The sequence below is a fragment of the Podarcis bocagei genome, assembly GCF_964188305.1.
Source record: "Podarcis bocagei genome assembly, chromosome: 13".
Lineage (NCBI taxonomy): Eukaryota > Metazoa > Chordata > Lepidosauria > Squamata > Lacertidae > Podarcis > Podarcis bocagei.
The window spans coordinates 6,620,470-6,648,208 of NC_138138.1; the positions used below are offsets into that span (position 1 = coordinate 6,620,470).

Below are 27,739 nucleotides of genomic sequence, written 5' to 3' on the forward strand. Positions count from 1 at the left end.
GTGACTGGGAGCAGCCGCCAAGACCATATAACACCAGTCCTGAAAGACCTACACTGGCTCCCAGTACGTTTCCGAGCACAATTCAAAGTGTTGGTGCTGACCTTTAAAGCCCTAAATGGCCTCGGCCCAGTATATCCGAAGGAGCATCTCCACCCCCATCGTTCAGCCCAGACACTGAGGTCAAGCTCCGAGGGCCTTCTGGCGGTTCCCTCACTGCGAGAAGTGAGGTTACAGGGAACCAGGCAGAGGGCCTTCTCGTCAGTGGCGCCCACCTTGTGGAATGTCCTCCCATCGGATGTCAAGGAAATAAACAACTATCTGACTTTTAGAAGACATCTGGAAGCAGACCTGTGCTGTAAGCTGCCCAGAGTGGCAGGAGAAACCCAGCCAGATGGGCAGGGTATAAATAATAAAAAGATGATGATGATGATGATGATGATGATGATTACCTTCTTCCTGTACCAGTACTGCATCTCCTCTGCCCTTTCCCTCATTACTCCTCCACCTACAAACACATCCCCTCCCACATCCCTACGGCAACCAAGCTGTGTTGTTACATCACATCACCAAGGAAGCCATTTTGTGACTGGTGCCTACAGAAGTTTCTCAAGATTCAAAATGTGCTCTTGGGTTAGAGGATAAAGGAGCCCCCTGTTTTTAATGTAGAAGGAAACAAAAAGGGACACGCAGAGTTCTCTAATGCACAAGCGCAGAGAAATAAGGAGCAAAACAGAAGAAAGCTTCTCTCGGGGAGCCCATATGTTCACACAGTCTGGTTCCAGGTAAGACACAGGGGACTTATCATCATGGTCGGACCAGGCAATGGTGTGTTGCATGAGAAAACTGAAACACAATCCAAAGCGCGTTTGCGCATGAGTGCGCGCGCACACACACAAACACAACCAGCACCATTACTATAAAGCCTACTTATGTATAGCCTTTTTCCCCCCCCACAAGTGGGTAAGATCGTGTACAAGTATCTGCAGAACAGCACTAGCGCCTATTTTCCTGTTCCACGTATATTATATCAATTCAGACCTTATGGCGAAAATTGGGTAAGAAATCTTATAAATAAATGGATACATAGACTGGGCTCTCTCAAGAACTCACAAAAGCTACAGATGTTCCTAAAATCTGTACATACTTTGTCACGTGCAATTTTATGCCATCTTTTGAAGGTCAGGGTGAGAGGCCCAGAAATAAATTGGGGAGCACACACGTAACAAGACGTTTAACAGACAGAATGTCGGCAGGTGAAGCTTTCCACATACAGTGGTACCTCGCAAGACGAATGCCTCGCAAGACGGAAAACCTGCTAGACGAAAGGGTTTTCCGTTTTTGAGCTGCTTCGCAAGACGATTTTCCCTATGGGCTTGCTTTGCAAGACGAAAACGTCTTGCAAGTGTTCCAATTTTCCCCCGCTTTCCCCCCCTTTTTCTAAGCCACTAAGCCGCTAATAGCCTTTTAGCCGCTAATCCGCTAAGCCTTTAATAGCTGCTAATAGCCTTTTAGCCGCTAATCCGCTAAGCCTTTAATAGCCACTAAGCCTTTAATAGCGCTAATCCGCTAATAGGGTTGCTTCGCAAGACGAAAAAACCGCTAGACGAAGAGGCTCGTGGAACGGATTAATTTCGTCTTGCGAGGCACCACTGTAATTGCCCTTCCCTATAAGAGACATGCCCTGCCACACAGCTGTTAAAAAGGCACAAAACCCCAGTGCTGACACACTGTCAACTATAAACCAAACCACACAAAGTTAGAGCAAAACAAACACCAACAAAACATTTGGGCAACATTTATAAATTAAAAACTATTTAAATTGAAGATCTGGAACTATATAGCAGTCACAGGAAAAAGGTGATGGTGAGACGTGACTGTTACAAAGATACAAAATTAGGAAAACAAATATTCCCACCGTCTTCCATGCTTTGATTGCTACATTCCTATCCCGGTAATTTACAAAACCACACTAAAACCAGTTTGCCAACACTGATAAAAGAAAATAGCAATGAAAATACTCTGAGCACATTGGCAATGTCCCCACCACCAGGACTGTAACTCCAAGGCTTCAACCAATTTTAATCTGGCCTGATTATTGCATGTTTACTTAGATCCATAAGTCTCACACATTCAATTCAAATTACTCCCAGGGAGGGATGGGGGTGAAATTCGATTCATTTCACATTTAATGGCAAATGTATCTAATTCGCACTTTCCAAAACACTACTCAAACCAGAACACAGCCATAACTTAAAATTTTGCAGCACATTTTAATTAATTAATTAATTAATTAATTAATAATAAATAACACAAAAATGCATACACTGCAGCAAGGTGTGTATAGAAATGAATATACAGTAAAAAATAACACACAAACATCTGGTGTATGGGGGGAGAAATTGCTTTATAAAAATGTGTCTGTTGGGGAAAACTGCAAACAAAAATGTGTATCTGAATGATGATGAATCTTCATGAGGACTTAAAAACAAATATCCTAAACTGTTGTGGAAATGTGGAGAACTGAACTTAAGGGCATAAAACAAAAAACAAAAGCTGAGAGAAATCAGAATTGTCAGATTCACTGAACTCTACCCCCAGGTGCACTGAGGAACTATATCAGGTGTCAGCAAACTTTTTCAGCAGGGGGCCAGTCCACTGTCCCTCAGACTTGGGGGGGAGGGGGGCTGGACTATATTTTTTTGGGGGGGAAGGAATGAATTCCTACGCCTCACAAATAACCCAGAGATGAATTTTAAATAAAAGGACACATTCTACTCATGTAAAAACCGGGCCATCCGCAGGCCGGATTTAGAAGGCGATTGGGCCGTATCCAGCCCTGGGCCTTAGTTTGCCTACCCATGAACTATACAGTGGTAACTCGGGTTACATACGCTTCAGGTTACAGACTCCACTAACCCAGAAATAGTGCTTCAGGTTAAGAACTTTGCTTCAGGATGAGAACAGAAATCGTGCTCAGGCGGCAGCAGGAGGCCCCATTAGCTAAAGTGGTGCTTCATGTTAAGAACAGTTTCAGGTTAAGAACAGACCTCCGGAACGAATTAAGTACTTAACCTGAGGAACCACTGTACTAACACCACAATATCATGCATGCGTTCTGCCAAAGTGGGATAAAAATACTATCAATCAGATTACATATTTTAAAGGCATACCTCAAATCACAATCAAATGATCTCTAAACAACTTACATGTTAACAATCCTGTACATGCTTACTTGGAAGTAAGTCCTCTTTTGGAAGTGTTTGCATTGTCCATTTGCCTTTTTGAGGGGTGGGTCCTTTGACATCCACCCACACAGGTGATATAGTGGTATTTTCGGGGGGGGGGGGATAACCTTTAGGGTTTACCTGATTTCAGATGAACTCACCACACAGAAGATATATCCTGCTTGATAGGAAGGGCAGAGGGCGATGAGGGGCAATAGTAGATCTTTGAACTACAGATATGCCAGTGATTAGAATAATGAGACTGATTTTAGGAAAGAGAAATGTGGACTTAAGGGCAGGAGAAATCGGCAGGTCTTGGGATCTCAGGGATTCCCTATCGCCTGGTGTCCAGAGAACTCCCTGGTCACCTATGGGCTAAAACAGGCTGGGTCATCTCATAGAAATCACTTAGAGCAGCCTTTCTCAACCTGTGGGTCCCCAGGTGTTGTTGAACTACAACTCCCATCACCTCTAGCTAGCAAGGCCAGAGCTCAGGGATGATGGGAGTTGTAGTCCAGCAACATCTGGGGACCCACAAGTTGAGAACCACTGACTTAGAGGTTTGCTGGCACATTTTGCTTTGCGTCTTCTATCCCATGAGGCCTAGCAACTTGCCTCTTTTAAAGAAAAGAAAAGAAAGCTCACTGTACAACGCCCCTTCTGGCTATGGGCTTGGTACATCAGTACCTTGCTATTGGTGTCCATGAATTCAATGCTTCAGATATTGGGGGAATAAAGCATGGTGTTAACCATGGGGTCTTATCTGATGTTATTTTTTATTGGACCAGCAAGGCTTTCATGACTTGAGCAAGGCTTTCATGACTTTTAATCAGAGTGGTACCTCTGATTACGAACTTAATTCGTTCCGGAGGTCCGTTCTTAAGCTGAAACCGTTCTTATCCTGAGGCGTGCTTTCGCTAATGGGGCCTCCCACTGCGCACGCGCCTCTGGCGCACGATTTCCATTCGCATCCTGAGGCAAAGTTTGTAACCAGGAGCAGCTACTTCCGGGTTAGCGGAGTTCATAACCTGAAGCGTTTGTAACCAGAGGTACCACTGGATATGACAGTATTCTGGTATAAGGAATCAAAATGCTGAAGGTCAGGAAAGGAAAGGAAGACATTAAATTCAGTAGCATCCCATAACAAGGAAAGAATATTGTACGAAGAAGAATCACCCACCTAAGAGAAGACAAAGAGTGGAAATTAAAAGGATCGAAGGAGTCAGAAAATTTGTTCACAGGCAGGTTTTCAGAAGGACTGCAGGAGAAAGGAGAAACAATTACTACAGATGTGTTTGACAGGGAAAAAAGGAATACACGCTGAGCAGCTACGAAATATGTATGGAAGAAGTACAGTTTGCTCACTTATACTCGGTTGTACCTTGGTTAACATTGCTGTGGCATACAGAAAAAAGGAGAACAGAATTCTAATACAATACATGGTTCAGATATCAAGCTTATGGTTCGGAGGAGGTTAAGCAGGAATGATGTCAAAATAAGGAATAAACTATGAACAATTGCACCGAGAGGCTCTCTAGACTCCCAGTTGTCACCTCCACTATTTTGAGAGAAACGGTAGGAAAAGAATCTTAGCATGTGAGGAACTGCTTATCTAGACAGAGCCAAAGAGCTCTTGCTAAGGGAAGGCTGAGAAAGAACCTACACATATAAATATAACATGACCTCAAATCAACTAATCTCCAATCCTTCCTTTTGTGCCACTACCCCTGACGTAGATTATATTGTGTGCCTATGGGAGAGAACTGAACTTTTATTTTAGTTTTTGGATAGTGCCAAAATTTTGAGGTTTATAGTTATTATTATTATTAATAATGAATAATTACAGGTGTACAGCGGTTTGAATCCCTGCGATGGGGTGAGCTCCCATTGCTCGGTCCCTGCTCCTGCCAACCTAGCAGTTCAAAAGCACATCAAAGTGCAAGTAGATAAAGAGGTACCGCTCCGGCGGGAAGGTAAATGGTGTTTCCGTGTGCTGCTTTGGTTCGTCAGAAGCGGCTTAGTCATGCTGACCTGGAAGCTGTACGCTGGCTCCCTCGGCCAGTAAAGCGAGATGAGCGTCGCAACCCCAGAGTCGTCCGCAACTGGACCTAATGGTCAGGGATCCCTTTACCTTTACGTATATATATCATAATACTGAAGCATGTGTTGAGCTGAATCTGTGTGGGGTCCAATGCAAACATATGAACTTTGAACAGGGGTAGGTATGCTATAGGGGCACACTTGGCTGGTTTGATTCCAATCCCCTACTGCGCACAGGATCTGAAATGTCTACTTGGGACAAAGTTTGGAGGTAAAATGGGCAAAATAATGACAGGAGAAGTCCAAGTAAGAAACCACCCAAAATGATGTCCTGGCATGGTAACCATTCATATAGAACATCGATGTCCAACAGGTCGACCGCGATCGACAGGTAGACCCTTGAGTGATCGTGGTCAATCGCATGACCCTTACTGATCGCGGGAATAAAAGCAATGTATAATAATGAATGTTTCCTTCCTCTGCTCCCGCCTTTGCTCTGTCCCAACATTGCGTCTAAATGGCGTTTTTTAATAGTTTGCTTCCGACCTTAGTTGGCCTTATTGTTTTATGCACTTGTTAGAGCCGTAGTTAATTGGCTCCCTTCCCCCCCAGAAAGCTCAACAACTTTTGCCTCTCTCCCCTTCCACACCCCCCCCCCACGCTCATCCTCCCTCCAATAACAATGGGTAGATCCATGCCAGTTTTTTTTTATAGTGGGAGTAGATAGCGGTCTCTTGGGAGTTGGACGTGCCGGATATAGAATATTTCTTGAACATAACATTCCAATTATCTCACAGACTATTTTATGAAACTCTTGAGAAGTGCTACCTGTGTTCCCTAATCCCTTCTGTTTCCTTCTCTTTAACAGGTGCTGGAGGTGCTTCAAGATCATAGGAGAACAGATGAAAGGGGCTGTGTGGGACGTAAGGTAATTTATCGACAGTTGGGGATGCCTTTGGCGTGACGGATGATGAATTCTGGGAAGAGTTGATGGATACAGATGAGGGTGATGAATGGAGAGAACAATGGTGTGAAGCAAATGGATCAGGCACAGGGCATGATGATGAGCTCCTGGGTGAATTCTCTGCCCTAAAGCCCACGGGAAGCCTCTCATCCTGAGATAATACACCGGAAGTCTCAGAACTCTGTGACCCAAGTCCAACCTCCTGTCCTTCTGGAAGCCTTCTGGGAAAGGAAAGGAGGACAGGTAGAACAGGAGAGGAGAGAAAATGGCATTAATGGAAGCATTGGAATAGATGGGTTAATGGTGAAAACACAAAAGAGAAGTTTAGCTGCCTTGTATGCTTATAAACTTCCCCGAGAGGGCAAGGAAGGTGGAGAGGTCTCTTGGGATCTCTTCCCAAGGTGTCTTCAGATTTATCTGAAAAGCAGCTGAGAATAGCTTACGATTGCCAAATGGTACTCTGCAATACTGTTGCAATGAATTTCTAGGGCACCTCAATCTCTTCTCTGCAGAATGAAGATCAGATGAAGAGTGAGAATTTCGGGATGAGGGAGCTTGCTATACGCCTCTCAGAACAGGTATCCAAAAGCTCCAGATGTTTCATGGGGGCGTGCTGAAATGATGCCTCCAATATCATGCTGTAACAATTTTACCCGTTCAGAAGATAATTTACTATAATAGGAATGAAGACTAAGGAATATTAAAAGATAACTTTTTGGTCAGCCAATCAGGAAACAATGTTTGGTTGAATTTAAGGCATCCATTTGAAATGTTACCGAATAGCAGAGTGAAATATTTGATCACTTGACAAATTTATTTGACATATTTATGGGTGTGTGTGGGGGGAGGGGGGTGTAATATGCCAGTAGCAAACTCTTGGAAATTTAAAGGGAAATGTTAGGGGGGTGAGGAACCACGCAATAAAGCATTCCATGTGAATTTTATAATATAAATATTTTTATACTATATTAAAAGATGGAATTAATGTTGTGTTAGATGAATCACAGTAATAGTCAAGGAAAACAGAAAGAAAGAAAGAAAGAAAGAAAGAAAGAAAGAAAGAAAGAAAGAAAGAAAAGAAAAGATGAATGTACCAAATAAAAGCTTTAAAGGGGTGTATATCGTTGAAAACAGACCCTGTATCATCTCCAGTTTCAATTAAAATACTTTGTTTCCCTAAACAATTTAATATAAATTATCCATATATTGAACTAGTGTGTGGGGCTATAGTGTTTTATCTAGGCAGCCAGGGCTCCTTCGGATGACAAGATCTTTTTGCACCAGGTCAGTGAGGACCACTTGCTTTTTAAAACTCTCCCATATTACAGAACTCCCTGTGCACCTTTTGGACTGTATCTGTAGGTTTCCCCCTTTGTGTCAAATAAGTGGGGTCAAATAAGTGTTGTTTACTTGTTATAATACATGGAAGATGGATCTCCCTCGGGAGGTTCTGGACTCTCCTTCCTTGGAGGTTTCTAGGCAGAGGTGGGATGGCCATCTGTCATGGATGCTTTAGCTGAGATTCCTGAATTGCAGGGGGTTGGACTAGAAAGATGACCCTTTGAGTCCCTTCCAGCTCCAGGATTCTATGTTTTTCTGCTTCAACAATATTTCATTCTGTTCCTATCATTTTATGTAAATGTATTTTGTATGAGCAGTAGGGGGAGTGGTGCAGGAAAAACAACTTACTCCTTAACTTAAAGAAAACAAAAGAGATTATTGTGGACTTTAGGAAATGTAAATTGAATATTCAGCCACTTATTATTGAGGGGAAGTGTGTGTTTCGATTTCTGGGAATGGAGTTGAGAGATGACCTAACTGGGGAGAAAACAACAAAGACCTGATGAAGAGAGCACAGCAGAGGTTATATTTTCTGAGAATCTTCCGGAAAAACCATCTCTCAAAGGACCTGTTGATGGCATTTTACCATTGTACTGTGGAGAGTGTATTAACTTATGGTCTCTGTGTGTGGTTTGGGAGCTGCACGGTCAGGGAAAAAAACAATGCTGTCCAGGGTTGTAAAGACTGCGGAGAGAATAATTGGGTGCACTCTTCCCACCTTGGATCAAATCTATGCTGCCAGGTGCCATAAGAAAGCTGCAGAGATAGTGCAGGATAGTGCACACCCCGGAAACTATCTCTTTCAGCTTCTGCCTTCTGGATGAAGGTACAGGGTTATAAAGACTAGGACTAGCCGCCTGAGGAACAGTTTCTACGCAAATGCGATTTTGGTTTTAAATGCATTGTAAGGAGTCTGTATGGGAGTATATTGTATTTAAAAATGGGGTATCAGAGTTTTTAGGGGGCTAACCAGGTTGGGATAGCTGGGATAGCAGGCTTGTTGAGTTTTGAATGTCTTATGCAGATTTTTCAATTTCGTTGTTCTGTATGGGGCAATGATAATAAAGATTATCGTATCGTATAAATGATAAGAAATATAAAAATATAAATAAAGCACGTTCAATTTACAAACAAAACATTTAAATAGCTACCTTTCTACCAGTATGGGGGTAGCCAGGATTTTTGTTAGGGGGGCAGACTTTTGTTTTTTGGGGGGGCAGAACCTCAGATTTGTATTGATTTGTACTTATTGAGGGGGGCAGCTACGCCCATGGGGGGGCACAGGAAGGATGCTAAACATAAATATTTAAGAAGAGATGATATTATGCTTCTGGGTTCAATCATACATTTAACAAGGACAGAGCAAAAATTCTGAAGGGCTGTTATCAGCTATTAAAGTTAGTGAGATGTTTAGTTCAGGCACTCTTCAAGGTGTTAGGAAGGGCACCACCCTAGTACCTGGTTTTGACCTGCCTAGAGGACTCTTCCTCCCCCTCCTCCTCTGAATTAGGTTCTGTGACTGGTTGCTCCTCTTCCTCCTCCTCCTCCTCATCTTCCTCCTCCTCCTCTCTAGGACCAAAGCAATGGAAAGAGGCATGCAGATGGACAGAAACACATAATACAGAAGAGAAAAATGAGATGAGCAGATACCTTCAGCAGAACCAAATAAAACTAGGAGTGAGAGAAGGAAAGGAAAAGGAGAGAAATAATGAAAGCACCAATGCATTGACTTACTGCACGGAAATATTTGTTCAATATTGCTGGATGCAGTCCTGATTCCACTCAAGTAAACGGGCTATACCTGCCTCTGTGTTGCCTGCTCTCTTTTTATATATTACATATTATATATAATATTTATGAGAGCTGATTATTAGGCACTTTCTGTTTTACTTAGTTCCCTATTTTTCAATATTTTAATATCAGATCTGTTTCTCCTTTGCGCTGCGCTTGGAAAAACAGTCTTCTTCAACTCCTTGCAGGTGAACAAACATAAAGTGGAGAATGTTCCATCAAAAAGGAAGGTTTTATAAGTCATAAGTAGGTATCATTTTTATTTCCTTCCAAATTCGCCTGCTTCTGCCGTCAATTTATTACTGAAATTCCACTTGCTCAGTCTAAATGCTGCAGCTCATAGTTTTATTGCCTAAGCTTGAAAAAGCAGGCAATTTGACCACATGCTGATCAAAAGCTTTGAACACAATCTGCCCTCTCCCTTGGGCATGAAGCCTGTGTACATATGTCTCTGCACGCATGGAGGAAATCTCTCACAGCCTCTCTGTGAATTCTCAACTACTTATTGGAAGCATGGAATGGAGCAGAAGGCTTCAGGATAGAAGCATGTGAGGTGCTGGAGGACGTCTTCTCCAGCTGCCTTGAAAATATTTGATTGAGAGGCAAGCACTTGAAGAAATAGGTAAATGGATGGCATTACAAAGGTGGTGGACTCAGTGAACTGATGGGCAACAGGATAGAAGAGAGGAGAAGGCTTAACAGAAGCTTAGGCAAGAGTACCACGCCGCTGGAGCCTCAGATCCTAATAATCTTTGAGATTAAGGAGGAAGAACCTGGAAGATTTGCGGGAATAGCTGGTTAGTGGCAAAGTCACTTGCTTCGTAGTTGAGTTCGGATTTGAATGTCTGACTGGTCCAAGTCCAATATCACAGCAATTAGTCATCACACTGCTCTGGGGTTCATCTATGTATACTTCCTAATAATGTAGTATTTAAGACAGGCTTCCTCAACCTCAGCCCTCCAGATGTTTTGAGACTACAGTTCCCATCATCCCCAACCACTGGTCCTGCTAGCTAGGGATTATGGGAGTTGTAGGCCAAAAACATCTGGAGGGCCAAGGTTGAGGAAGCCTGATTTAAGGAGTTCTCATTCAGTCAGATTCATATACACTTAGATCCAACCACAGTGAGAGCTGATCTGAATGCTACATTATTGTTTTCTTTGTATGTTTTTAAGTGAGCAAAGAGGCACGTGAGTGGTTCCTGTATTGGGTGTCATTAAGACACAATATCTGAATTCATCTTCAGACGGTACAGTGGTGCCTCGCAAGACGAAAAGAATCCATTCTGTGATTCTCTTCGTCTAGCGGTTTTTTCGTCTTGCGAAGCAAGACCATTGACGGATTAGAGGATTAGCGCTATTAGCGGCTTTTAGCGGCTTATCAGCTTATCGGATCAGCTGATAAGCAGCTTAGTGGCTTAGAAAAAGGGGGGGAGGGGAAAAACCCCCAGGAACTCGCAAGACGTTTTCGTCTTGCGAAGCAAGCCCATAGGAGATTCGTTTTGCGAAGCACCTCCAAAACGGAAAACTCTTTCGTCTAGCGGGTTTTCCGTCTTGCGAGGCATTCGTCTTGCGGGGCACCACTGTATAGCTTCCATCTCACTGAAATGAACAATCAAAGCTAATAGCAGCTGCAGGGCCCATACACCTCCGGGTATAGGGCAATATATAAATTCAGTAAGTAATACAAACAATAAATAATTTTCACTGGGACTGTAGTGGGGGAGGAAAAGGTTAAAGCCCCCTCTCCTTGGCCACAACAAAAATCACCCCCTCTGCATGTGCTAATAATTGTGAACAACAAAAGCAGCAAGTGTCACACCCAGTTTGGCCCGTAATGAGATTACACCAGGCAGAGATGTTATGCTGTCACATTCATTTTAAAGAGCAGCATCTTTACTCCTCCGATTATACTCAGACACCTGAAAAAAGACTGTTGTCACTATAAGCCCTCTGCGAAGAAAAGAAAAATTAGATGAATACACCTTGTGGATTCAAAAACTCATGCTCGGCAGCTCGGGAGATGTGCAAGACTTTGCAGTTTCTCGCACCCTCATTGGCAAAGGTTGTGTATCCACAGCATGAAGAATCATTGCTGAGAGGAGTTTTGAGAGAAGAAACGCCATGGTGCATCTGTGTCAGCACAAGCAGACATCTTCATCTGCCCCAGCTGCAACAAAACATGTCTCTCCCATATCGGTCTCCACAGCCACAGCAGGCGCTGTAACTCTCCAACAGGATGACTTCACCTGCAAAAGCACATTCCTCCAGTGTCTCCTGAGAGAGACAGATGCCAGCAGCAGCAGCAGCAGCAGCAACAACAACAACAACAACAACAACACTGGCAAAGACAGAGATAGTTTGATACGTATAGAAGCAACAATCCTGATACGGCCACAAAGCATAAATGAAGAGATAATGAAGAAAACTATTTAATGTGTGCCAGAGAGTAGCTGTTTCCCTTAAAACCTAAGCGAGTGTCGAGAGACAAAACTCCTAAAATGAATTGACAGCTTTGTTAATAATATGAAAGCTGTTTCTATGTAACGCCATTTTCCATCTGCCAAGGAAGGAGACAGACCTGGAAAACAGCTGCAAAGCTGGGGGGGGGGGCAGAGGGGACCTTTTCTTCTCAGGTGCAATCAGACACCTGAGAAGCATCATTTGAATGTGCACTACAGGCTCCCACATCCCATCTTTACAGGACAAGAATGAAACGGAAAGGTAGAAAGCAGGGAGAAACAAGGAGCATTTCCCCACACTCACTTCTCACTGAGGCTTTCGACGCCCTGCCCATGGCTCCCCCCAAGGCTTGCTTGAGGAGAGGGGCTGGGAGGGGCAGATAACGTCTTCTTCTCGCTCTGGACAGAATGTCTCCGGCTCCTCCTGCGTTCCAGCCCCCTTCGTTCATTGCAGCCAAAGCTGGACCTTCTCCGATCTTTGCGGCCGCTGGGAGGGGGCTCACCATTGTTATCGCCATCCTCATGCCTCAGGGTCATCTGAAAGAATGAAGAATTAAAAGGAATGCCGCGGGCGGCACAATGGCAAATGCCGTCCCCAGTCTGAAACTAATTCACGGGTGCCTCACTTTCTGGGTCATGTGGAACTATCTGGCCTCGCAAAGCACTTCTGTGCAATCTGTTTGTTCACTTATGTGCAATTCAGAAGACGTGCCTTCAGGGACCACATAAAAAAAAGAGACGGATGCTGGAATACTCATAGGTACAGTGAGGGGGGAAAGTATTTGATCCCCTGCTAAATTCGCCCGTTTGCCCCCTGACGAAGAAATGACCAGTCCATAATTTTAATGGTAGGTTTATTGTAGCTGTGAGAGACAGAATAACAACAGGAAAACCTCCAGAAACCCAGAAGACAAAAGTCAGAGATTGACATTTTCTTCCTCTGATGACAGTTCAGTCCTAGTCACTCCCCTCTCAGATTGCGCCTGACAGGATGGGAAGGTGGTCTAAAAACACCACTACCCCAGGGGAGTGGAGAAGGCATCTCTGTTGGGTTTTGCAGAATTTTTTTTTCTGTTATGAAGGCTTACAAAACCTAAGATCTCCAGCATTTCAATGGCAGAGAATGTAGCTTAATGTTTTCCAGAGGAGGATTTATTACTAAATAAAGTAAAGTAATTTCAGATGCATTAACAGAGAGATGTTCTTTCATAGTGCATAGCATTCAGTTTACAAAGTCTGAAAGGTTTTTTTTCCAGTACTGAGAAGCTCACATTCTGTCTTTCCCATTCATATTCTATCCTTCACACCAGTACTCTACTATTGATTAGTTTAAATGAAGATGTAAAGTAAACAATAGTTTAGGAAAAAAATTAATTTTCGATGCTTTATCGTGTTTTTAATATTCTGTTGGGAGACGCCCAGAGTGGTTGGGGAAACCCAGCCAGATGGGTGGGGTATAAATAATAAATGATGATGATGATGATGATGATGAATGTAGCTTCGTCTACATGCAAGCTCAACAATTAATACAATCTAAATTCATGAAAGTGGGCTTGAAGGCCCATCAAGATGGAGAATAATCGCAGGTGCAGCACTCTTGAGCTGAACCTTTGTTGAATGCTGGACGCTTTTACATGCGATGTGAAATTATCAGCATTAAAATAGTTTAATTGCCGACAAGAGCACATTCAAAGGGACCATAAACATATTCATTTTTTCTTCCATTTCTTAACCATGAATTATTATTATATGAGGTGTGTTTTACTATTAAATATCCTGCACCGTCACTGTGTAGCATAACAAGATGTTTGACTTTTCAAATAAAAATAACGAGACTAATATTACCCTGGTCACATCCCCCCTCCCCCGTCCAGCTCAACTTTGAAGTACACCGAGTTGCAAGATGCAGAGAGCAGGGCATGTTCTGTTACCTCATAAATGTTGAACTGCTCTATTAAGTCCAAGTCTGCTCCTTTCTTATTCAAGTGTCTCTGGGAGATGCCTTCTATCCCCAGTTCTTCCAGACAGTCCACAACGTCATAGAAGGAATCCTGGTCCGGCAAGCCAGACAGTGTCTGAAAGTCAAAAGGCAAAGCATTTCAGACTTCTTGCTCCAAAACAAATTACACTTATGTTGACCGTGCTGATCAGAAAGAAAGAAAGATTCACTACTTGGCGACAGTAACATTAACAAATTGCCACAGGCAACAAGGACATGATCCAGGCACGCTCTTGAATACCACTGATTTCTGGCAGAGAACCGTAAGAATATACAATACTCCAACTGAAAATCAAAAGGGCTTTAAACTGTTTGACTGCATTATTCTTCAAATAACAATAATTTTTCACTAGGCTTCAGTCCTACACATGACTAGGTAAGTGGTACTGATTTTCTTATGAGTGGGCATGGATAGGTTAGGCTCTAAGACTACTATTCTGTACACACATTGTAAGAGTAAGTTTCACTTAAACTTGATGGAACTTCCTTTCCTTATGTACCCTTAGGACTGCAAAGTCTCTGCCTTCTGAAAGAGCTGAGAATGACAGGATATAAAGTACAGGAAAGTGAGGGGAGGCAAAGAGGTTATATTATAAATATAAAAACTTCTATGGCTTTGGGGAAAATATTATTGGATTCACCATTGAATGAGGTTTAGCCAAAGGGGGGAGGGGCTGCCAGGCATCTTCTGTATTCAAGTTGCTAGGCAGATTTTGTTTGTGTCACATGACACTTTTAGAAAGTAGAATTACAAGGCCCCTTTATTTCCCCCACGAGGATGCTCGGTACATTGTACAAAGAGTCCCTATGACCTCTAGGTGGATCTCAGATGACACCATATATGGTGGTGGGGAGGAGGGCCAGAGAGTGTTGCCTCAAGTCACAAAAAGCAGGAAAAGTCCAGGGCTTGAGCCTTGGGTTCCTGGTAGCAATTCCACAGAGGAAGCTTATTGTGGTGTGTGCCACATTTCATCAAAACTGTAACTGGCACAGCTAGAGTCCAACTGAACTGGGATGGGGAAGGAGCTGGGACTCCTGTGTCAACACTGGAGCCAGATATGTTCAGAAGGAGAAAAGGTATCCCACCTGTTCCAGTCTCCCCCCATTCCTCCTTGCCTCTCTCCTCTTTGTCTGTTCTCCATGGTTTGCCATCCTGGGCCCACAGACACTGAGGGGATCATGACACCAGCCTACATGAGGTACTCTGTATCAGGAAGGTCCCATGACCCTTGAGGACGAGGCCACGGATTAAGAGTAGGAGAGGAAATTGTCTTCAGGATCAGCCCTAAGTGTACATAGTACACCAGAAGTACTTGGACAAAATGAACCTACTGTTGTCAGGACCTCCTTGGCCTGAGGCAGTTGGGTTGCCCTCTTTTGACTTGGAAGATTCTGTCTCCTACGCCCTAGCAGAACCAGTTTTCCTAACTCAGTTGAAGCTGACTGCCAAAGAAGGCAGAAAGCAAAACGAACTACTGAGATAGAGCTATGGCTCTCATTTAAAGCTCAATCTGAAGGTGACTGCCACTGAAAGAACATCTGGATTTATGGTGTGTCCAGCCTGAGGCCTGCAGGGAGCTGTCTAGGGTACCTACCTCTCTAACCTTGCTGCTGAGGCCATTGCTCGAAACAGAACAGAAGCAAACATTCAGCACAACACTTAGAGGAACTTTCAGCTGGCCCAACGTGTCCTGGTTCTTCACATAATACCATGTATCTAACCAACTCTCTCCTGGGTCATCCATGCTAAAAGGCAGCTAAAGTATATCTGAAGCTGTGTCAGGCACAGTACATGAAACTATCTCAAATGAAGTCACAGTACATGGTGTGAGGTAACAAGCATCCTTCTATGAAGTCACTGACTCCACCAAGAAATGTAAAGGCACAAAGTACGTGGCTCTCCTGGCACCATAACATCAAATAAGCCCATAGCCTACAGACAAGTTGCAGCAACACTCAGCTGCTATGCAAAGCCCTGAGGTATCAGTACATTTTTCATCCTAAATGTATCCTATCTTTCCCAGGGAATAGTGGAAGGTCAGGTGTGTTGTTTTTTTTTAAATTAAAAAATACATTCTCTTATTTGATATCATTCAAAAATTAACAGCTGTTAGCTAAGTTTTTTCTCACAAGCATATACATACATATTTACATTTGTGGCTTTTTTTGCAATGGGACAACTATTTATTATTATTATTAAGCCTTTTAAATTGTCTTTTAATTGGAATGTTAAAGGGAGATTTTAAAAGCGTGTTTTCAAACGTCAGGGTCAGCTGCCATAGGAAGTTTTGCACTATACGTCTGAATACATAAATCCAAATTTAAAACAAACCTTGTTCACTAAAGTCATTGCATAAACGAGAAGTTCTGTGTCAACCCCATCCTTTTCTTCCAGGATCTCCATAACATTGGACCATAGCTTGACACCTAAAAGGGGAACAAAAACTTATTAGGCAAGAAGATCAAAGTGTATCACACAACTGGGGTCCCACGATGCAGAGTTAGATGCCAAATAAATTCTTCAGTACAGATGTGAGAAATACCGTAGTACAAATAATGCATGGACATTTGACACAGTTCGACGCTATGCATTTGGTATGTGGAAACAAATCCTACTGAGAATGCCTGATGTTAGCGGGTCAACATAGCAGGTGACAAGAGTTCCACCACTGAAAGCCCCCTGGCCTCTGCTTCGCCTTCTCCCCATTGCTCCTTGCTCACTCACTCACCTGCCTTCTCCTTGTGGTGCAAAGTGGACAAGTGAGAATTGACAAGGGTGAATTGACAAGTCTACTTCCCTCTTCCGTCAACTGCAGTGGTGATTGGACCCAATCCATACTGCCACAGAGAGGAAGAGGCAGGTAATGGGGAGCAGAAGCCACAGTAGTTGCTTTCTCCTTAAGTGGGGAGCAGAGAGGGTGGTCTGGAGGAGAAGATCCCCCTGGGGGAACAGGGCCCACCAAGCATGTCTACTATTACCTAAAATCAGCCCTGCTACCAACCTCAAGAGGATTGAACTGGACTATATTATGCCTGCAATGGGCACGTTCAACACTTAGGCAGGAAGAACCGCTGCAGAAATATAAGATGGAGGGCACCTTACTTGCTAGTAGTACAGTGGTACCTTAGTTCCTGAACGGCTTAGTTGTTGAATAAATTGGCTCCCGAATGCTGCAAACCTGGAAGTAAGTGCTCTGGTTTGCGAATGTTTTTCGGAAGCCGAACATCTGATGTGGCTTCCGCTTGAGTGCAAGAAGCTCCTGAAGCCAATCGGAAGCCGTGCCTTGGCTTTTGAATGGTTCCAGGAGTCGAACGGACTCCCGGAATGGATTAAGTTCAAGAACCAAGGTACCAACGTACAGGCAAAAACAATCTAGGGGACTTAGTAGACCACAAGCTTAACAAGAGTCAACACTGTGATGCAATAGCAAAAAAAAGCTTCTGAGTAGGCATGGATAGGTTTGCAGGCATAGATGTCTTTGTGATGAACTTCATTAACCTTTGTTTTTAAGGTGTCTCAATGTTCTTTGCAGTTTTTGCAAATAGGGCTAGCCCTCTCGAAACACGTTAACTTTGAAAGGAAACATGCAAGGAAGGTAAATAAGGATTAGTAAATAAGTTAATTGCTGAGATATAAAAAGTTGTTGTGTGCTACATAAAAAAGTTCCATAATACACATATTTCAACATTGGCTGATGATGAAACGGATCTAAGCCAAAAATGCAATGCTATACTAAGCTGCATCAACAGAAGTCTAGTGTCCAGATTAAGGGAAGTAATAGGTACCACTTTATTCTGCCTTAATCAGACCACACTTGGAATCCTGTGTCCAGTTCTGGGCACCAGAGTTTAAGAAGGATATTGACAAGCTGGAATGTGCGCAGAGGAGGGCGACCAAGATGATCAAGGGTCTGGAAACCAGGCCTTATGAGGAACAATTAAAAAGAGATGGAAAGGAGGTATTATAGCCAACTTTAAATATCTAAAGGGCTGTCACATGGAGGAAGCTTGTTTTCTTCTGCTGTGGAGGGTAGGACTCAAACCAATGGCTTCAAGTTACAAGAAAGGAGATTCTGACTAAACATCGGGAAGAACTTTCTGACAGTAAGAGCCATTTGACAGTGGAATGGAGATGGTAGACACTTATTCCTTGGAGGTTTGTAAGCACAGGTTTGATGGGCACCTGCCATATAAGATCTAGTTGAGAATCTTGCATTGCAGGGGTTGGACTAGATGACTTAGAATGATCCTAAATAAAAAAAATCCTTCCAGTAGCACCTTAGAGACCAACTAAGTTTGTTGTTGGTATGAGCTCTGGTGTGCATGTACACTTCTTCAGATACACTGAAACATAATAATAATAATAATAATAATAATAATAATAATAATAATAATAATAATAATAATAATAATAATAATAATTTATTTATACCCCGCCCATCTGGCTGGGTTTCCCCAGCCACTCTGGGCGGCTTCCAAAAGAATATTAAAATACTGTGATACATCAAACATTAAAAGCTTCCCGAAACAGGGCTGCCTTCAGATGTCTTCTAAAAGTCTGGTAGTTGTTGTTCTCTTTGACATCTGGTGGGAGGGCGTTCCACAGGGCAGGTGCCACTACCGAGAAGGCCCTCTGCCTGGTTCCCTGTAGCTTTGCTTATCGCAGTGACGGAACCGCCAGAAGGCCCTCGGTGCTGGACCTCCTTCAGGTATACTGGACCGAGGCCGTTTAGGGCTTTAAAGGTCAGCACCAACACTTTGAATTGTGCTCAGAAACGTACTGGGAGCCAATGTAGGCCCTTATATATAGCGAGAGGGTGGGAAGGGGTATTACTCAGAAGGGTGGTGGGAATGGGTGGTTGGCTGATAGGTGTAGTAAACCAGTTGACGATTGTTAACGACTGCAATTGGTCTTACAGGGAAAAGCAAGGGATGAGATGGCCAAAAATAGCTTTATCATATATAATGAGATAAGAATGCAATCTATTCAGACCAGGTCTCTCCATGGTTTTAAGTTTGGTAATAAGTTGTAATTAAGCAACTTCTCTTTCTAGTCTATTTCTGAAATTATTTTGTAATATGACAGCTACTTTAAGATCTTGTATAGAATGTCCTGGGAGATTGAAGTGTTCTCCTACTGGTTTCTCTGTCTTGTGATTCCTGATGTCAGATTTATGTCCATTTATCCTTTGGCATAGGGTTTGTCCTGTTTGTCCAGTATAGAGGGCTGAAGGGCACTGCTGGCATTTGATAGCATACACAATGTTAGAAGATGGGCAATTAAATAGGCCTGAGATGGTATGTTTGATGTTGTTGGGGCCAGTAATGGTGTTGTCTGGGTGTATGTGGCAGCAAAGTTGGCATCTGGGTTTATTGCAGGCTCTGGTACCAGTGTCCATGTTAAGTCTTGTTGCTGTATTATTGTGGGTGAGGAGTTGTTTAAGATTGGGTGGCTGTCTATAAGCAATGAAAGGTCTTCCTCCCAGAGCTTGAGAAAGAGAACTGTCATTATCTAGGAGAGGTTGTAGATCTCTGATGATGCGTTGAACTGTTTTAACTTGGGAGCTATATGTGATTACTAGTGGTGCTAGTGGTGTTCTGTTATTTTCTTTTTTGGGTCTGTCTTGCAGCTAGTTCTCTCTGGGTATCAGTCTGGCTCTGTTGATCTGTTGTTTAACTTCATCAGGCGGATATTTTAGTTCTAAAAAGGTTAGTTCTATCATTCTAAGACATCATGACATCACAGTAGCAAGTACCATTCCCTATGACATCACGTGGAGCATTTCTCTGCATCTACCGCAGCAAGTCAATGATGGCAGGTGGGAAAACACACAACTGGATGGCACTACATTGTGTTTCTAGGCACCATAAGCTGAATGGGAGAAGTCACATGGGGATGCTGGTTCCAGCAGCGCCATGTGGCAGTTGTGACATGTAAACCAGCTCTCATTCATCAGATCCCTCTGATTGTGAAGAGGTTTCTTTGCCCTTGAGACTGACCCAGAAACTCCAGCGGGTGCAGAATGCACCTCCTTACGGGGTCCTCGCTGCGAGATCACACCCACCCGGTCCTATACCAGCTGCACTGGCTCCTGGTGGAGTACAGGATCAGGTTTAAGGTGCTGGTTTTAACCTTCAAAGCCCTACACGGCCTAGGACCCTCGTACCTACGGGACCGCCTCTCCTGGTATGTCCCACGGAGGACCTTATGGTCTTCAAACAAAAACATCCTGAAGGTCCCAGGCCACAGAGAGGTTAGGCTGGTCTCAACCAGAGCCAGGGCTTTTTTGGCCGTGGCCCCGATCTGGTGGAACGCTCTGTCACAAGAGACTAGGGCCCTGCGGGACTTGACATCTTTCCACAGGGCTTGCAAGACAGAGCTGTTCCACCAGGCCTTTGGCCAAGGCACAGTCTGACCCCCTCCTTTGGCAATCCTCACAGAACTTCTAGCCCAATGATTGCCATTAATTTGATTGGAATTAATTTTATAATGAAATGATTTTAGAATGTTTTATCGTTTTACTGTTGTTAGCCGTTCTGAGCCCGGCTTCGGCTGGGGAGGGCGGGATATAAATAAAATTTATTATATCTATTATTATTATTATTATTATTATTATTATTATTATTATTATTATCATCATCATCATCATCATCACTATTTTTGGGCACACCCATTTGGCTTTGTGCAAATGTTACTGTCCTTTAATATTTAATACAAGAAATACTGTGCAACCAAACACTTTTCTATTATTTTCAGCTCAACTTTCCATATATTCTGTGCGCTGGGTTGAGTATGTAAGTTCACAGAAGATATACGATAGGTGGGTATGATACCCGCACTGCAGAAATAACTGCCTGTGGTTTCTAATGAAGAGAGAGAAACTGGAAGCAAGAAGGATAGATATATGATTCTAACCTATACTTATGCCATTTGGGGGTAACCGTAAGCCAGTAACATGACAAATTAATTACTTTAATCCATGCCGTATGACAGAAATATGCTTTAGTTAACAGACAGACTACTTGTCTTCTCAGAATGTGCTTCCTCCCATCTAAAGCATTCTAGAATATTCTGCCTGTGGCCTACAAAAGCACACTTCCATATGTGTCTCTGCATGGCAATCATAAAGGAGTGTCATATAATATTTTTCTGTGTGTTTGCCAGGGGTACATACAGAGCAAGCCAAAATACAATGCAAAGGAACCTGCATAAAAACGACATTTGAATAAAATCTATTTATTTCTATCAGGGCCTTCACAGGAGTGAATAAATATGATTCAAGTATGTAAATCCACCCATATATATAAAAGTATTACCGTAAATTCTTTTGGCTCTTAATTGTAGATCTTGTATGGTGTTTTTGCACACCACTGGCGCAAAGGACACTGAGACCGAACCTCTGTGGTGGGAGCAATTATTATAACTTAATGTCAGAAAACAAATAATTCTTGTGTTGGACTGGCTTTTCTGTACAACAGGGCTGTTTACAGTATGTTATTTTGTACATCCTTATGTTTTGAACTTCCTATGGTTTATATTTGCTCATGTGGAAATGCAAAGTGACATACCGAAGGTTTACCTACATCTCAGAGTCCCTTATCACCTGTCCTGGCTCATCCAAAGGAAGCAGCAAGCGAAGAGCATGAGATGCCCCCAAATTCTGCTACCCCCTAAAATGGGAGCAAACTTACACACGCATCTGCATTGGGCTAGAAATATACCAGAATCAGTTCTATCTCTGACCCAGTTCCAAAAGCTTATGAGATACAAAAACCCTACCCAAACCCTCCCACTTCATGTATGCTGCAGCAGTACAGTGCTGCTATCAATATCACATTTCTTAGATACAGAGGTTCTCTGCACAGAGGAAGTAGAATGAAATAATTATACCATACCAGCACAGCAGAAAATCACAGCTTATTCCAGCTCCACAAAACTGAACAACATTATATTAAGTGAATTACTATTATTTGTGCTAGTGCAACAAACCGTTGCAAAAGTTTCTTATCTGACCCTTCGTAACAGATTTGGGTATGTCAAGTTTGGAGAATACATTAGAGAATATACAATCAAAAAAGCTTCTTGAAATTGAAGCTGAAATACTTTATTGTCACTTGTACAACTTGTATACAGTGATATTACACAAGCACCCCCCACTCAGCTCTCTTAGTCTTAATTCCCCTCGTTTACTGACTCACACCCACCAAACCCGAAAGTCAGTTGCCCTGTTGTTATCTTTTCATTCAGCAGCCTAACAGCCCACGGATAGAAGCTGTTCTTTACCCTGTTGGTGCGACTAATCATGCTTCTATATCTTCTGCCTGAGGGCAGGAGATCAAGAAAGTGCCGGCCAGGGTGTGAATCATCCCTGAGAATTTTCCTCACTCTCCTGAGGCAACGTTCTTCCACTATTTCATCCAGCGGATTCACGGGACAGCCCATAATATCTTGTGCTGTATTCCCCACCCTCTGTAGGCACTTCCTATCAGTTGATGTCAAACCAGCGTACCACACTGTGATGCAGTATGAAAGGACACTTTCTATTGTGGACCGGTAGAGGGAGATCATCAAATGTTGATTGACATCCTTCTTTTGCAATACTCCGAGGAGATGGAGTCTCTGTTGGGCTTTCTTAACCACCTGGGTTGTATTGATTTTCCAAGTAAGGTCTTCACTGAGATAAACTCCTAGGAATTTAAAGGAAGAGACTCTCTCCACACAGCCCTCCCCAATGTACAGCGGGGCTAGATCTCCTCTCTTCCTCCGAAAGTCCAACACCACCTCCTTTGTCTTGCTGATATTAAGGTGCAAGTTGTTCCCTAGGCACCATGTAGATATTTTTTGGACCTCCCCTCTATACGCCGATTCGTTTCCACCTGTTATTAAACCCATTATGGTGGTGTCGTCTGCAAACTTAATAATTGCAGTAGACGGGTCAGATGATACACAATCGTATGTATACAATGAATACAGGTAGGGACTTAGCACACATCCCTGTGGTGTGCCAGTGCTGATTTTTAAGGAATTAGATGTTACATGTCCAATCCTCACATTTTTGTTCTTGCTGTCAACCATCTGTCTTGAGAGACAGTGGAATGCGCCTCCAGGGGTGAAGTCAAACGTCTGCATTAGCAGCACCAAAGTGACCTCCCCTAGGCACAAGCCTGGGCTGCGCGTATGGAGTTCCTGGACTACCCAGATAACAAGACCCACCCCCACCCCCTGGCCTTGCTGATGTGGTCCACGTAGGGATGTCCAACTCCCAATAGTCTGCAATCTACTCAAAGTATAAAAAAACTGGCAGTGATCTACTCATTGTCGTAAAAAGACTGGCAGTGATCTACCCAAAGCAGTGGAGCTTTTTTTTAGGAAGCCAAAGTTGGGTGTTGTCAGGGAACTGACATCGGAGCCAGAGGCGGAGGCGAGGCTCTCAAACGATGCTGGAGAAGGGCCCAGCAGGGGGAGAGGCGGCTCACCAGCTGGGGAAGGAAATCAGTGTAACACCAGGGATAAAGGGGGGCAGATGGGGGAATCGGCGAGGGGGCTCCAGGACTCTTCGCCAGAGATCAGCGAGGAGAGCACGGGTCCTCCGCTACCCACACCCTCCCTGCGCAGAAGACTTCCGCGCAGGGAGAGTAGGAGGAGACTTGGAGTCAAACAACTTTTATGCTGGAAAAGGTTTAATAAACGCCCACTGACGGATTCTGCCAGCGACTGAACAGCCACGAAGTGTAGGGCTGTCCAGACAGAAAAGGTTTAACAAGGCAAACTAGCCAGGAGTGGCACCAACTTGCGCACGAGTAACCCCTACAGTTATTACAGGTGTGTTTGTTTGTTTTTTGCTTTTTTGTAAGGAGATCACTAAGGGGCCATAGATCAACCAGGATCTACCAGGAACACCCTGTGATCTACCAGTAGATCGTGATCTACCAGTTGGACATGCCTGGGAAAGCAGAGCAGTACATCTGGCTACCAGGTGGGCTGCAGGAGTTGCCCGGATGAGAAGAAGAAGAAGAAGAAGAAGAAGAATAAGAAGAAGAAGAAGAAGAGGAGGAGGAGGAGGAGGAGGAGGAGGAGGAGGAGGAGGAGGAGTTTGGATTTGATATCCTACTTTATCACTACCCTTTATCTCCTTTCCCTTCCTCCCCCACAACAAACACTCTGTGAGGTGAGTGGGGCTGAGAGATTTCAGAGAAGTGTGACTAGCCCAAGGTCACCCGGCAGCTGCATGTGGAGGAGCGGAGATGCGAACCCCGTTCACCAGATTATGAGTCCACTGCTCTTAACCACTATACCACACTAGATGAGGTGTACAAGGAGACATCCAACCGTCTTACGGACTCCACTCCAAAAAGCTCACCCCTCAACAACCAGCAAAGTCAAGTGAATACCCAGACCATACATACAGACATGACTCCCCATCCACTCCAACATAGATCCCACTCCATTTGAACTGCAGGGCCAGCAGTACCAGCGACTGGTAGTATGAGCTGCATAAAATGGGATGGTGAGCAACATTGATGCACTTGATCATGAATTAGAGACATTTCAGTGTGGGTTTGATTTCTATGGGGGTGGGGTTTAAATGTGCCAGGCTTATGGGTTCACACTGTCATGTGTGTATGTGAAGCTGGGTTTAACACTCACAACAAGACTTTGATCAAACACAGCAGTGGACTAAGTTCATAAACTCAGCTATGAGTCATCAAACACTATTATAGAATGCAGAATCAACTCATGCGCATAAATATGTGAACTAACACTCCTCCACCAGCTATATAAAAAGGCCACCTGGAATGGGGTTACATTTCCAGATCAACCCCCTTCAAAAGCTGTTGGGATTTATCCATTCTCATCTTGATCTTGGGACTGTGTATCTTTTCTGCAATGATTGATCTTGCAAGCTAATCAGAGCTAAAAAATAAAAGAAAAGGGAAAGCTGGGAAACCTACTTTTTCTTCTCTGTTCCTAAATCTTCGGAGGAATAGCCCACATTTTTAAACTACCCTACGGCCTCGTCACTGCACGACCTTCTTGATTGTGAGTCTTTCCTAACTTTTCAGTAAATCAGAATGGAAGTCTTTAAAACAGCTGAAATGATGAAATAAGGAATAAGAAATGTACTGCCTCCCCCTACTGGATGGATTGCTTTCCTCTGCTACAGACCATACTGCAGACCTCATTCCACTTTTTATCAGCTTTAATTGTTTCAACATATTTGTTTTCTTAGCCTCATCAGGCCAGTATATGGTATAGCACCATATGGTTTAGAAAATGAATCTCCCTAACATATATTGCTATTGCTATTTTTTGTTATTTCTTCATGGCCTATTATTTAAAATAATTTCCCGCCGCCCCCCCCCCCACTTTAATGAAAGAATTCATCCTTAGTGGGGGCTTAGATTTTCAGTGACTTTTAATAATTTTCAGGGTGCTGCTGTTTGCTTTGAATACAAGTATGAACGGTCCCCTCTCACAAACCAGACAAATGCATTATTGAGGGGAAAATATGACTACAACAAGGTAGCCATCTTTGCCCCCCATGAATGCCACTGCTCAATGCTGTATCATTCCTGTCCCCGAACTGTGGCTAGGATGATAGCGCAGCTGAGCCTTATGCAGCAGTAGGGATTTTTATTTTGGTGTAAATGGAAAAGCGTGTTCTTCTTCATGGAGAACACGGGTTGCAATGGGGTTAACCTGACAGCCTCTATTGCTGGGAATGTTGGTTGGTTGGCCCAAAGTGTGACTGGACTCCTCGGGTTGCTGGGGAGACTTTGATGTTGCCAAGTTTGATTGACAGTCTGGGTTGAATATATGCTCTGGGTGCAGCAGTGAGTGTCCTCTTTCGCTGCGCACATCGGATCACCTTCCCACCCTCCCTCATTTTAGGGTGTTTGTCGCATTTGACCTTGCTATGCCTGTCATGGGGTCGCCTGCTTTTGGGGCAGGGGCCTGGTAGGAATGTTGTCCATTTAGCAGATTGGCTGGTGCCATTTGGTTTTTGCCTACTGCGTAGCAAATCGTCACAACTTGTAAGGTTGCGGTTAGGCATTGGTTTTATGAATTGGTTGGTGGAGGGGTATGGATTGGCTGTGCCTGCCCCTCCAATGCGGTTGCTGCAAGGGTATTCCATTAAAGGAATCCAGGGGCTCACCATGCTTTTGTCCGCACCCTTGTCAAAGGGGCTAGGGCCACGCAAGAGCCCCTGGGAGCATTTGGGGAGAGGTGGGGGTCTGGTACCCAGCTCCATCTACTCCCCATATAATGTTTTCCCTTACTGACTTTGCAGGCTTGCAGTTGTAAGTTCTGTCCCTGGGCGGGGACAGATAGTTGTAACCAATGCCTAAGCAACCACTCACACTGTTTGTATTTTAATAAAGTTGTGGCCAAAATTATGCCAAAAACCTTAAACAAAAATTATGGTGTGAAGTGTGAATTTATTTAGGGGTGGTTTGGGGACCTCAACATGAAATAAAAAGAAAGAAGGAAGGAAAAGCCCCTCGCCACTTTCTGCTGAAAGGTAAGACCCCACCCTCCCACCAAATTTTTTTTGAGCTTGCCCACTGGGACTTAACTCCACTGCTCTCCTAAGACTAAAGTGCAGAATTTGCTTCTGAAACATCTAGAACCTGAGGGAGTTGAGAAAACAACAATATGGCATTCAGCAAAAAATCCCCAAACTGCCCAGTGAGTTCAGTTATTATGAGGTGTCAGAGACCGAGAGAGAAACTGACATGGCAGGAGGAAGGAACAAGGCCCTCCTGAGGGGAAAGCCCTCACATGTAATGGAGGAGAACACTGAAACTGATGTGAAAAAAGTGCTCTGAGTGTCTGCCCTAGAGACTAACATCTAGAAGCCCTACACCATTTCAGAGAGCTGTGGTGTAAGGATAAAATGGTACAGATCTACCAAGATGTACCCGCACCCCGTCGCGGGAATTCAGTGTAATGTCAGAAAGATGCAAGCAATTCAAGCCAATCACAATCATGCCACAGGAGGCAGGATTGCCTGCAGATGGGGCTTCCCCTTCCATATCACTGCCAAACCACTGTCAGGGGAAATATTTGGAGGCAAGTACAACGATCCAAGCTATGGAACGACTGAAGCAAGTGCAACTCCAAGCCAGCAACCAAAGAAGCAGTGGATAAGGCCATCGGCCATCTGAAAGGGGAGTCACAATGAAGAAAGAAAGAAAGAAAGAAAGAAAGAAAGAAAGAAAGAAAGAGAAGTCTTTTTACATTGGTAAAGGTAAAGGACCCCTGACAGTTAAGTCTAGTTGCGTACAAACAAGTAAAAACAATCTACAACTCTGGGGTTGCAGCACTCATCTCGCTTTACTGGCTGAGGGAGCCGGCGTTTGTCTGCAGACAGTTTTTCCGGGTCATGTGGCCAGCATGACTAAGCTGCTTCTGGCGAAACCAGAGCAGCGCACGGAAACGTTGTTTACCTTCCAGCCAGAGTGGTACCTATTTATCTACTTGCACTTTGACGTGCTTTCGAACTGCTAGGTTGTCAGGAGCTGGGACTGAACAACGGGACCTCACCCCGTCACGGGGATTCAAACCGCTGACCTTCCAATCGGAAAGCCCAAGGCTCAGTGGTTTACACCACAGCGCCACCTGCGTCCCGTGGGTTGCTAGCACCCCCCCCCAAAATAAATACCTCCTGGTGTTTGCTTTTCTTGCGTTTCTCCCTTCCCACTAGTCTCTCCCCTCCACATTTGAAAGCTAGATTGTAAGATCCTCAGCATGCGAATGTTCTTCATGTGCTGCTGGCATAATGTAAATGGTACACTACAACAACCACTAAACAACATGTTCTGAAGTAGTGTGGTCAGACCACACCTAGAGTAATGTGCCCAGGTCTGGGTACCAAAATTTAAGAAGGATATTGTCAAGCTGGAACATGGGTAG

At 43.8% G+C, this 27,739-nt stretch overlaps 1 protein-coding gene and 1 long non-coding RNA gene across 17 annotated transcripts in view; one reads left to right on the top strand and one right to left on the bottom strand.

The window, feature by feature from the left end:
* The window catches only part of FHOD3 (formin homology 2 domain containing 3), a 361,609-nt gene that overhangs the window by 91,791 nt on the left and 242,079 nt on the right, over nucleotides 1-27,739 (bottom strand). For 6 of the 16 annotated variants that reach the window (XM_081166062.1, XM_081166061.1, XM_081166054.1 and 3 more), the window contains exons 8-13: nucleotides 16,154-16,248; nucleotides 13,754-13,897; nucleotides 12,127-12,359; nucleotides 9,028-9,138; nucleotides 6,093-6,449; nucleotides 4,405-4,482 (exon numbers count right to left, since the gene is read on the bottom strand). In XM_081166062.1, the coding sequence (XP_081022188.1) occupies nucleotides 4,405-4,482; nucleotides 6,093-6,449; nucleotides 9,028-9,138; nucleotides 12,127-12,359; nucleotides 13,754-13,897; nucleotides 16,154-16,248 (1,018 nt within the window). Of the gene's footprint in view, nucleotides 1-4,404; nucleotides 4,483-6,092; nucleotides 6,450-9,027; nucleotides 9,139-12,126; nucleotides 12,360-13,753; nucleotides 13,898-15,416; nucleotides 15,582-16,153; nucleotides 16,249-27,739 lie in introns of those variants that run through there. The other 10 variants (XM_081166052.1, XM_081166051.1, XM_081166050.1 and 7 more) reach the window with 8 other exon arrangements.
* Nucleotides 455-10,433, top strand: LOC308571431. The gene is made up of 3 exons (XR_014001426.1): nucleotides 455-782; nucleotides 6,133-6,192; nucleotides 9,143-10,433. It is a non-coding gene; the product is annotated as an uncharacterized lncRNA (long non-coding RNA).